The 13189-nt window shown below is 35.7% G+C and overlaps 1 protein-coding gene across 1 annotated transcript in view; it reads left to right on the top strand.

Annotated features, from left to right (window-relative positions):
* Arhgap42 (Rho GTPase activating protein 42) overlaps positions 1 to 11486 on the top strand; it is a 265879-nt gene extending 254393 nt beyond the window's left edge. The window contains exons 23-24 of the mRNA XM_046466850.2: positions 5389 to 5468; positions 5887 to 11486. Of these exons, the coding sequence (XP_046322806.1) occupies positions 5389 to 5468; positions 5887 to 5975 (169 nt within the window). The 3' untranslated portion in view covers positions 5976 to 11486. The remainder of the gene's footprint in view (positions 1 to 5388; positions 5469 to 5886) is intronic.
* Positions 11487 to 13189: the final 1703 nt, after the last annotated feature.

Genomic DNA, 13189 nt, shown 5'->3' with positions numbered 1-13189 from the left:
GTAGAAAATTGTCCTGTGAAATGCGTCACTTTGGTTTCAACCAGTTATGTTCAGAGGGGAGGTCCAGGTCCATTTTGAAGTCTTATATGCAGGCAGACTACACAGATATCTTCTAATGGTTGAATTGAGAAATAAGCACTTGAGAATGATATGAATTAAGTGCCTTATTATAAACCACCAAATATTTTAGTTATCATAATCTAAAATACCAATACTTTGTTTATATTTACAAAGCACAGAAAACAAAGTCCAACAAAGTCCTATCCAGTGAGACTGAGTTACTGTCACTGGTGTGGAACAGTGACACATAAAAGACACACAAGCAGAGAACCCAAGGCATTTGTAAAGAGGGGAGAGGACAGGAATTTTGAAAGTAATTAAATTTGTCATATTTTAGGATGTGGGGAGAATAATAATAATAATAAACTAAAAAAGTAAATAAACGCCACTGCTGATTTCATCACCTGAAAATAACTACTGTTCAGCTTTGTTGCATATCGCTTAAGATAGTGTTTCTCAAACTTTTGTTTTTAGAACACCTTTAGAAGCTTAAATCATTAAAGTTCAAAGCCAGCCTCAGCAACTTAGTGAAGCCCTAAGCAACTCAGCAAGACTCTGTCTCTAAATAAAAAATAAAAAAGTCTGGGGATGTGGCTCAGTGTTAGTTAAGCATCCCTGAGTTCAATCTCCAGTATCAAAAAAAAAGAAAGAAAGAAATTTAAACTGAGAAGTTTTAAAATGTTTAATTATTTAAAATGAATGTAAACTCATTATATATTAACACAAATTACATAATTTTTACCAATGTAATATTTTCCAAAATAAAAAGGGTTGCATTATTTTACATTTTTTGCAGATATCTTTAATACCTGACATATAAAATAAACGGATTCTCACACACATTTCATCGCTGTTTGAGCAGTGATGTTTTAGGGTCCCATCTGTTCTCCATCCCTCTGAGAGTTTCCTAAGTACACTTTGAGAACTACTCTATGCTAAACACACAGAAAAGCAGGGAGTGGAGAAGAAAGGGGGTTACTATTGTCATATTGTATGCATATACAAATATGTAGCAATGAATTATACTGTTGTGTAGAATTATTATCACTAATAAAAAATCTCAAAAATGTAAAAAAGAAAAAACACATCACAGAAAAGGATCTATGGAGTTGTTATTCACTGTTGGTCCATCATAATACCCAACACAGGTGGATCAACAAAGTTTTTGAATGAATGGATAAAATATATATTTTTAACATTAAAAAAAAAAAAAACCTTCAGTACTGAAAGAACAAACAAGGCTCATCATCGGAGAAAATGCCCCTTTATTGAGGAACAGTTCTGCATATTTATAGAGCCCGGGGTGGTTTGACAGTTATGACAGTTTAATGGTTGAAGGGTTTGACAGTTGGCATGGGGTGCTTTTTGATTGGTGGGTAAGGATCATGTGAGCCAGCAAGGCTAGTCTGATTGGTGGGTAAGGATCATGTGAGCCAGCAAGGCTAGTCTGATTGGTGGGTAAGGATCATGTGAGCCAGCAGGGCTAGTCTGATTGGTGGGTAAGGATCATGTGAGCCAGCAGGGCTCACCATTGGACAGCTCTTCTCAGGGGATGGGGAAGTTAGTCTTTGGAGCCAGGTTGACTCCCAACAAGTACTCACTCTTTCACTCCATTCTCAATGGAATGGCAGTATGTATGCCTTTGGCATAAGCAGCTTAACTTTGCACATGTATGTCGAAGTTGTTTTTTTTGTTTGTTTGTTTGTTTGTTTTTATCATTGAGTACTCATTTTCAAGCCAGAACCATCCAATTTTATGTTTTTGAGGGTGTTGGGAGGGTGGGGAGTGGAGGGTGGGAAAACAAACTATAAAAGTATAAAAGAACATGTATTTAAATTTAAGTAAATGCATTGTTTATTGGCAAACTGTCCTGGGCAGTTTAGGGACCTTGCCAAGGACAAATATAGCAAATTTTTGCTTCACATGCTTTTTGTATAGCCTTGTTCTTGACTAGCATTATTTGTATTGCTGCCTAATTTTTAATTGAACTGGTGTACTCTGCTTTGTTCATTAAGTCCTGTACTGATGAACACTTAGATTGTTGAGGGCTTTTTTTGTTTTTTTTTTTTTGTTTCTTTTTTACTTTTAGCTTTTATATATGGTACTCTTTTGGTATCTTTCTACCTCTATCTATATGCACTTTTACTCTCTTCAGAAGAGAAACTTCCCAGCAGCATACAAAGTATGTATGTGTGTTTATTATTGTTTAACAGCCCTAGGAAACATCACACGGATTTCACTGGATTTTTTATTTCTTCTCTGTTTAAGATAAGATAAGCAAATTTTGCATACTGACTGATCAGCATTACATGGCATTTAGAGTTAGGAATAAGACTGTGAGCCATTTTTCCCTGATGAAAAGGGAAGAAATGGCTTTTAGGACCGTAGGTGTCATTACCTTACTCTTCCATGTGGTAAGAAACAGGATTTTCAAAATACTTTTCAAAGAGATATTAGAATCTTCTGAAGATACACAAGAGGTGACAGTATTATTTTCACATCCTCTTCAATGCACAAGACAGTGAGAGGAAGCATTAGCACCTGGAGAGGAAACTTCACTGGCACAGAAGTCCACATTAAATCATCAAAGCTCTTTGCTAGGTGAACAGAGCTCTCTGCAGAAGAAAATCTGTCTAGTTATGTGCACAAATAATTGAAAAATCATGCTAGTATTTTGAGCTTTGTATTTTTGACACATTTAAAAATACCTGGTTTCTTTAAAATAATATGATTAGTCTGTGTGCATCTCCCCTCCCCCACACAGGCCATAAAATATTACAAAGAGAATATTTGTGTCTGAAATACTAACAAAAAATAATTTGGCTGCATTTTAAAACGTACTTTTAAAAATTACATTATTGTAAAGATGATTACAGTCATTTGTACAAATTTGAAAATTGTTTCTGTGTAGATTTCTAAGTTATTTAACAAAATCACTCAAATAAATAAGACAGTATTATTGGAGGAAATTGTTCATGTTAGAAAATGTGAGTTTTTAAAAAAATATTTACATATTTTTTAGGGAAATGGTTCTGCAATTCTCAATTGTATTCTGATTAACTCAAATGTTTACAAGTAGCTAGATTTATAGGAAAAACTGATAATTCTATTTAAGATTACCAAAGTTTAAATCTTAGAAATCTTCAGAACTTGATAGCACCCTTTCCTCCACTTCTCACCTATCTGTAATCAACACATTCACAAACACACACACATAGAGATTTTTATGTTGTTTTGTTTTTCAGTATAAAATCTTGGTTTTCCCTGGATGTCTCCACTTCCTCATTTCTACTTTAGACAATATTTCACTGACAAGTTAGTCTGGCTTGGCCAATGGTCATTAATAAACCTGTCTCCCAGCAAGCTGTTTGAACATACAACCTCAGCCTAAGTCTCCTTGCCTCAAAGAAAACAGACTCTGTAGTCAGAACTAGAACTTTCCTCCATAGTTTTTCAATTTTCAGATACTTTTTGGGTACTGGAGTTAAAATGGCCAATCCTCATTCTACAAGTGTCTAGATAAGACCCAAGGTCTAGTTCCAATGGGGAAATGCAGTTATAAGGTAATGCTGTTGATTTGGGGAAGATGGCAAGTACAGCTTATATTTTTTGGCATGTGGATTGCTGGAACTTCAGGGAGGACAGACAAGGCTCCCTATGTCTTTCAAAGGACCCATCACATAGACAATGAGTCCAACTCTTTCCTTTTTTTTGACTTACCACTTAGCAAATAATTACTGAGTTGCTACTGAGCATCAAGAATCATCCATGGGGGTGCTGGGGTTGTGGCCTAGTTGTGGGACACTTGCCTAGCATGTGTGAGGCACTGGGTTCGATCCTCAGCATCACACATAAATAAATTAAATAAAAGCCCATTGACAACTAAAAAATATTAAAAAAAAAAAAAGAATCATCCATGGAGGTTACATTCCAGTTAAGGGAGAAAATAACAAAAATATCAATTGATACAACAGAATACCACATATCAATACTGCACAAATTTGGAGCAGGAGAATATGATAGTTGCATAAATGGCTATTTTGGAGTTCATGTTCAGGGAAGGCCTGACCTACAGCAAAGCTCTTGAAAATTCAAGTAAATATGAAGTGCACAGCCAGGTTAAGATCAAGAAGAAAACATCTCACAGAAACCATTATGACTTTGGCATATTTGAGGAAGAGAAAAAGGGCCCATATGACTGGAGTATCATGAGTGATCTGAGGCAGGTATGAAAAGAGATAGGAGAGACAAACAAACTAACACCTGGAGGGGTATGGTTTGTAGACCAGGTCAGGAAACTGTTGAAGGGTTGCTGTCAGGAAGTAACGTGATCTAATGGACTGCTTCAACACTGCTCTCTGGTTGCTCTGTAGATGGTAGACTGTCAGCAAGCAGAAGGGGAAGCCTAGAGTTTTTAGGATGTTTAGAAAGTCACTCAGTCAACCAGACCAGAGGTGTCATTGGCTTAGACCCTCTGGAAGATGTAAGTGGGTGGACTTAGGGAAGCTGCAAGTCCTCCTGAGGCCATTCAGTGTTGTAGAGTAAAGGGGATTCGCCCGGTTACGTGGTTAGCAGCCTCAGATGATGGCTTTGTAGTGTTGGCTCCAATATTTTAAAGTCAGATCCCACAAAAACCCCTGTGATTCTGGTTTCTCTTTAAAAGCTAGAGTAACTGGCTACATTGATCACGAGTTCATATATAGAAATGACTATAAGAAGCTATGTGTTGACTTCCCTTTATAGGTAATAAGCATCTCTCTAGTTTGCAAAGCCTTCACCCATCCCCATCCCCATCGACTCTCTGACACTGAGGCCATAATTGTTTACCATTTTCATTAGCTTATCCAATTGTCCTTCTTATATCATACCCACTCAACTTATTTATCATATCTTCTAGACCTTTTAACTTTTAGTTATCACCTCAGTTTTTCTGAACATTAAAGTAGAAAAAAAAGTTGGTAGGTACCCATGAACCTTGGTTCCTATATAGCTTGAAAAACAGCCTGTTCAGTAGCTTCCTAACAATTAAATACACATTCTTTAAAACCAGCCTATATTGTTTGGTATAAACCATGTGGTTCCCGTAGAGGGCATTGCCTGGAAATACAAGGGCTTTTGGTGCTAGTACTTGTTCAGTTTCTTGATCTAGTTACATGATTGTGTTTGGTTTGTGGAAAGTACATTGATGTAGAATCACCTGTGCATTTTCTTTGTATGTATTATATTCCAGTTATCACTGGAATTAATGGCACTCTTTCGGATACTTTTAAGTATAGATGTATTCAAATTGAGTGTTGTGTTTATTTATAAATTGTCTTGATCTTTCAGCCAAGCCAAAGCCATGTATTCCTGTAAAGCAGAGCACAGCCATGAGCTGTCCTTCCCACAGGGAGCAATATTTTCTAATGGTGAGTACATCCGTACCCTTCACTAGTGTATCATGGAAGGGCAAAGAAATAGTGTGGCAGTAAGAGTCTAAGTAGAAGCCAGGTACCCCGGGTTCTGTTCCAGCCCCTGCCTCTCATAACCTGAATGAGTGAACACACTTAATCTCTCTAGATCCCAACTTCCTCCCCTGCAGGAATGTGTGTACACACACCTGTGTCTGTGCCTACTTGTACAGAGGTGAAAGAAACATACCCACCATGAGTGCATACACAAACATATGCAGATATGTGAAAACAAAGAGTATTTCAACATTAAAGGGATCATAGCACTGTTTTGTTTGTGAATTTATGTATACAATCTGACGTGGATTTGTGTTTATATAATTATTTGAAGCTAATGTTGATTGAGTGACATGTATTTTTTTCTTTATTTTGCCAGTGTACCCATCAGTGGAACCAGGATGGTTAAAGGCAACTTATGAAGGCAAAACAGGACTAGTTCCAGAAAATTATGTTGTCTTCCTCTAATACTATTTAGTGGATGGCAGTATCTTCATGGTATCCATGGTAACAAATAATAAGTGCTATGATTTTTATCTGACACAGATATGGGGATAGCCCACTAAATAAAAACAGTCAATTTCTATCAAGTTCTTCACCAGTGGACTGTGTAGCTCCCTATTAATGGAAAAAGAAAAAAATGTTTAAATTGTGGTCATTCTTTTTTGGCTGGTTTCTTATCTTAAAAAACCTTGCTTTTTTATGGTAAAAATAGTTCTCCACAATGCCTCTTCCATAGCACCTATAGAATCTCAAATATTGTGTTCAAGACTATATTCCCAAAAATTTGGAAACCAGAAATTTGCTATATGGATTTTAATATTTGTCCTTTACTGCCTGGCATTCTCTGAGGAACTTTGAGATCAATACTTAAAAGTGTAATTTAAATTGTTCATTATTTTTTTTCGTAAAAATTATACTGCTTTTTATATGATTGTTTTGCTGGTCCTAAACATTTCAAGGAAATATAAGTCTTTGTTCTAACATTATTGTATTTGTTTTCCAAGTAGATAGTAATATTTCAAAAGCAATGATGTATATAATGTCTGTTAAAAAAAAAAAGTCAAATTATGTCATACACTGATTCTGTAAACAATCCACTCAGAATTCCAGACAACTTTCATGAATTTAGAGCAGGGATCAGCAAGCTGTTTCAAACCCAGAGCCTCACACATGCTTGGCAAGAATTATCACTGAGCCACATCCCAAGCCCAGCAACTATTTCTATAAAGGCCTGAGATAGTTAACATTTTTGTGGTGGGCTAGATTTCACTTGTGGGTCATAATTTACTCACCCCTATTTTAGAGGATGTGTAAAACTATCTTCATAATTTCTAGATTTTTACAAAATTTTACATTAAAACATAAATACTAAAAAATCATATGCACATATCCTCTACCAGTAACATTTTAATGGTATCACAAGAGAATAATTACAACAATGAGAAAATTATGTAAGTGCAGCTCAGAGGCATGCAACTGAAATTCCACTTGTGACACTGTAGTGTCAAAGTATTTTGATAACATCTAGCTTTGGCTTATGAGGTGTGTTTTCATGTTCTTGAAAACAGTAATGGGGAAGCTGTTTGGCTTCTAAAGTATATATGTTATTAAAACAAAATAAATACAAATATATAGGATTCTTAAATTATATTAAGCAACAAAGTTTGAAATTATGCCATCATCTTGAACAAAAAATCTATACATGGTTTCCTATTATGGCATTCAGATTACTAGGAATTTCACTGAATTTATAGAGCATAGAAATAGGTATTTACTATCAAATTATGCATATCATCAACTGGTTATGTATCAGCCATTTTTCTATTATTCCTATTTTAATAATTCTAATATATTATTTCTATGAATATCTATGGTAAAGAACTTCTCTTCATGAGATTCCAAAAGGCTGGTTGCCTGCCACCAGCTACCACAGCCCTGCTGTGCTTGGCTTTGACGTCTTATTGGTTACTTCAGTTTCCCCCACTTTAGAAACACTCAGGTATTTACTGTGTAAAACCTTTTATTATAATATCAATTCCACCTACTTTTAAGTTAATATTCTAGAGCTAATAAAGATGCACACAACTATGCCTCAGAGCATTTATGCTTTTAAAAGTAAAAATAATGGATTATAATTAAATAGTAAAGAGGGTAATAGTAGAGAGACAGTCACAGCCAGGAAAAATATCAGTGGATTGAAATAAATGAATGAAAAAAATATTCCACTGTTAACAAAAATCAGTAATGTTATGTGAAAATCTGATGAGTTTGTCCTTTTCTTTTTCCTCCTGCTATTTATCTATGCACTATAATGAGGTATTGCTGGAACTTCTTGGTCAAGTGACCCTCAGTAGTAGTAACAGTGTTACTGGTACTGTAATTGCCCTCTGCTGGAACAGAAGGTAGCCTTTGCAGTGTACCAGTCCCCTGTCTATTTGGCCCCCTTCAATTTAAGCACTCTTACCATTATCTGCCATCTGGCTAGATTAGGACCTTTCAAAGCAAATTAATTTTCCTTCAAAGACCAACCTGACTCTAAAAGATTCAGAATCCTATTTCACTTGCTGCTGTATAAAGAAATTTCAACTTTTTATTTCAACATTTTATTTTAACATAGGGTGTCCCTGCTTCTGAGTTGTCTGTAAGCTAATTCCACTGATGTTCAGTAAGGAATTAACTGCACAGGATGTGGGTATGACATCCGGCTCTCCTTTCTAATGGAGAGACCTATACTGTAGCATAACATATGGTCTCTTTCCTGAAATAAACTACATGCTGGTTCATGTACTTTTGTTTGAAGTTTTGACTTTTTAGATTTGTAGGAATGGTTCATTTTTCTTCATATTGATTACATGTATAAGCAAGTTGTGGCCATATACTGGAGAGAGGCTAAGACTGCTTTTCCCTTGAAGTTAAGTTTCCTGTGAAAAGGTGTTTTTGAGCACCAAGAACAGGTTCTCTAATACATGTGGAATATTAGTCAAAAAAGTAATTAACAGCACTCATGGAAACAGCATCACAGTCTGAATTATAATGGTGTTGGAAGTTGAAGATTCGTTAGAATTGCCAGAGTCAAATCTTTGAAACACACGGCATGTGCTCCCAAACCACTTCTTTCAGTACTATCAGTATGAGGATAAGATTGAGGGTCTAAATTAATCATCTTGTATGTTATGTGAAAATATCCCTGAGTACAGAATATGCATTTCACAGGTGACTTTTGTTATGCCATTGCTCTAAGTTTAGTTTATAGAAACTAGTCATTCAACTGAAGGATTTTTCTGTATTATGTGTGAATATATGAAAAGTGAATAATAATCTTTATATTCCTGTAATGTCCATGAAGTATGAGGGGGAATCATTTTTGTGTGGTGTGATTTCACTTGTCTGTTACGTTGGTTCTCTGTGCTGTGTATGTGTATAAGCATAACCTGGTTTCTCAACCATGGCTCATTTGCTGGTTCTTTGAGGAATGATGGAGAGAAAAAAAAATGTACCTTCTATTTTCCATAACCTCAAGCTATCTGATTTCCAAATAGAAAAAAATAAAGATATATGAGTCTTATTTGTAATAATTAGTTACATATTGTGACATGCCTTCTAAAAATCTACTATGTTGTGAAGAAAACAAGTCTTTTACTATAATCGCGTGAAACTGACATCTGCCAGACTTCTTACTCTCAGCATCATTCTTCAGGTCTGTGTGGAAAGTATTGTGTGTCATTCACATGGATGTTGTCTTAGAAGAGTTCCTCAGACCCTCACCTTAGGCAACTTCAGTTTTTAACACAGGTTGAGTATCTTTATCCAAAATGCTTTCAACAAGAAATATTGTGGATTTTTTTTCAATATTTTTGCAATAATTACATATATACAAGATATCATATACACACAAACATTATGGAGGTGAGACATGACATTCGTTTTTGTTCCATATACACCTTATAAACTTAGCCTGAAGTTAATTTTATCTGATATTTAACAACTTTGTGCATAAAATAGTTTCATGGTGTGGGATCTTCCATTGCTGGGGTCATATAATTTCTCAGAATGTCTCAGATTTGGGGAGGCTGGAGTTGTGGCTCAGTGGTAGAGTTCTTGTCTAACACATGTGAGGCACTGGCTTTGATCTTCAGCACCACATAAAAATAAGTAAATAAATAAATACATGGGTTTTTTTGTTTGTTTGTTTTTAAGTATCAGATTTTGGATTAGGGATACTCAACCCATAATAGCCCAACTATATATTGATAATACCTTAATTAGCATTAAGAGTGCCAGCCTGATTTATACTTTATCAGCCGAAGTCAGGCAGACCAGCTTAGGAGCAGATTTTGTTCTTTGGTTTCATAATACATTTGCAACTTACAGCACTTATTATTATGACCTCAAGTCACTGGGTGAGACTTCAAAATCATATCTTCTGGTAAAGATAAAAAGCAATGGCTTGACTCTTGTCCAGAATTTATTTGGCTCTTGAGCAAAGGTTTCCACCTTAGGGTAAAATTGCTCTGTAATTTGGCCTCATTTACTTTTATGTTATCTTTTGAAATCCAAACACATTTAGAAACAAGGCTAGTCTTTCTGAACAATCCATGTCAGCCTGTCTCCTGCTGATTCACAGACTTAATAACAGGTATTTATAAGCTAGTCTCAATTTCCTGAGCACATTGACTGTCTGCTTCCATCGTTTCTATTACCTTCCTGCTTCAGATGTGCAGATTCTATTGGTGATAACCTTGGGAAAACTCAGGATTATGAATGGTTGTGAACTTTTAGAGGATAATAAACATGAATAAGATTTTTTATAATTTTAGGGCAGCTGTACCCATTGCTTTAATAATCTGAAGTAGGAATGTTGACAGCACTCAGAGTAAATCATTGGCAGAAAACAGATCAGTGTGTCCCAGACCAATGTTTACAAGCTGTTTGTGTGGGGAGGGAGTCCAGCAGGTCACCACTTTACCTTAGGCACTCATGAGGGAGAGGCCAATGTCAAGGGTGAATATGTACTGGTGCTAAATGGAGATAGGGAGTCCGTGCATTTATTGAGAAGTTTCAAAAGGCAAAGACTATTTTCAGTTATTATGAGCATAAATATTCTTTTCCATTCAAGATGCTCATGTACAGGGCAGCCTGAGGAACTTCAGTATCTTAGCGGGGTGGAGGCTGAGAGTACCAAAACCACCTCAGTTAGATGACTGCTGTCTCCCCTTTGTACCATCTCCCACATCTTCTAGGGTTGAGAGCAATGCAATTGTGCCTTGAATCCACTCAGACTCTTGGATGAAAAGCATGCCTTGTTTTCTATGTGGCAGCATGTTACAAATTTGACTTTCACCAGCATATCTTCAGCCGCCTCCTTTCTGCAAAGAATGGTGCCTCTAGAGCCAACCCAAGAATACTGCCTGCACAGGAGTTACATTAAAATCCACGTTATCACCACGTATTGAAGGCTGGAATTTTAAAAGTTCTTTTTGAACTCTGATCAGAAACCTTTACAAATAGGAAGTTTGGCAGGGAAGACGCCTGGGTTTTTAATTCAGAATTCTATTTATATACTGTTAAAATTTGAGGTACTATAGTTTATATAAAAGTTGGATATTTAGATATTGTATTTCAGTACTAGGAGCTTCTTTGCAGCCATTAACGTGACAAATTAAGTAATAAATATGATGAAAATGATTGTTGGTAAGTTATATTGAATTTTTTGTTTATTTTGTAGTGTTTCTATATTTATCTGCACTTTGTGTACATACATACATACACACATGCATATGCCAACATGTAAATAACTTCATGTTATTCATAATCTAAACTGTCATGATATCTGTAATGTATGTTAACACTGTGTTTTAAATTACTTTAAAAATAAACTATATAAGCACGTTTTAATTTACTTAAAGACCCACTGTGTTGGACCACAGCTCTCTTGGCTTCATACTAAGATTAAAATAAGATTTCTAGTACTGCAAATGGTTATTTGTCATTTGTATAAGTAGAAAATCATAGCAGAATTTGTTGACCTTTTCTTGAAAGATTAATATTATGAGAGATCAGGAAAATATGATATTAATAATGTGTTCACAGAGGAGAAAGGTAAATGGACCATAAACAGAATATCAACAATAACGGGTAAGCAGGCTTATCTGAAATTTGTGTTTGCAGAAATTTACAAGTGTGCTGTTTTAGTCAGCTTTTTCACCACTGTGATCAAAAAGACTCGACAGGAACAATTAGAGGAGAAGTTTATTTGGGGGTCACAGTTTCAGAGGTCTCAGTCTATAGAAGGCTGGCTCTATTCCTCAGTGCTCGAGATGAGACAGAACAACATGGAAGAAGGGTGTGGCGGAGGAAAGCAGGTCCAGACATCACACCAGGAAGCAGAGAGAATGAACATGCTATCCTCACCACAAAATATTAATCCCAAAGGCTCGCCCCCAATGATCCACTTTCTACCTGCTTTCACTTATCACTCAGTTAGTCCTTATTAGGAGATTGATTCACTGGTTGGGTTAAGGCTTTCATAGCCCCATCATTTCACTTCCAACTCATACATGAGTTTTGGGGGGACACCATATATCTAAACCATTATGTGCTATGAATGAACTATTAACATGTAATTATCTATTGGCTTATTGACCTTCTTGATCACTATTTGACATCTCACAAAAATGTTGCTTTTCTCATGGTGAAGAAAGAAAAGCATGTATTTTGTGTAGAAAATGGATTATTAAAGTGCAGCACATTGCCTTGCCAAAACTAAGCCTGTCAAATTGGTCATTGAGCATTTAACTTGGTTTGACCAAATAGATTATAGTTTTTATCAATATCAGAACAGAGGTAATAAATTCATGGCAAAAGATTTGTTCAGATAAAAAGAGTAGTCAGTTACAGTATGAATAAGCTGGAACAACTGTTAGTAGATATTGAGAGATCATATGGGTTGACTGACTTTTAGGAGTGTTGGGTTGGAAGAAATTGACATAATGGAATCCTTTATGATTAATATTTTAGAAATAAACTAGGTGTTAGTGATCAAATCCGAAATGGTTTAGGCAACAAAATAAGTAATGTATTGGAAGTTTAGATTGTAAATCCTGCTTATAAAATAGATATCATGAATCCACACTGATTAAATGGTAATCAATTTAGGGGCTGGGGTTGTGACTCAGTGGTACATTACTTGCCTCACATGTGTGAGGCACTGGGTTCAATTCTCAGCACTGTCTATAAATAAATGAATAAAATGCAGGTCCATCAACAACTTAAAAATATTTTTTAAAACATGGTAATAAATTTAGCTTATATAAAATAAATCGATAGAAGAACCAAATCTTCTTTAGAGAAATATTCCAAATGATTATTAGAAATATAGTTACTTTCCCTTCTAAAAGGTAGATTTTAAGCCTCTCCTGTTTATAGATGGGCTACATTTAGTAATTCACTTTCAAATACCAGAGTGTGGGAAACTATCATAGCTTTACAGAAAAGAAACCTACCCGCCCTGTCGGAACCCAGTGATCAAAGTTAACATCATCAGTTATACCATGTCCTTGACTTGCACCCCAAGACATGTGAAGATCATTTTACCTCTGTGGTGTTCTTTTCCTAAGCCCATAACTCCAGCGAAATCATGAGGAAAACATCAGACACATCCAGGTGGAAGACATTCTTCA

The sequence above is a fragment of the Marmota monax genome, unplaced genomic scaffold (genome assembly GCF_021218885.2).
Source record: "Marmota monax isolate L192 unplaced genomic scaffold, Marmota_monax_Labrador192_F-V1.1 WCK01_AAM20220418_F8-fsc00045, whole genome shotgun sequence".
NCBI classification, from domain to species: Eukaryota; Metazoa; Chordata; class Mammalia; order Rodentia; family Sciuridae; genus Marmota; species Marmota monax.
The sequence above is the reverse complement of the archived record's forward strand: the minus strand, read 5'-3'. Positions and strand labels throughout refer to the sequence as shown.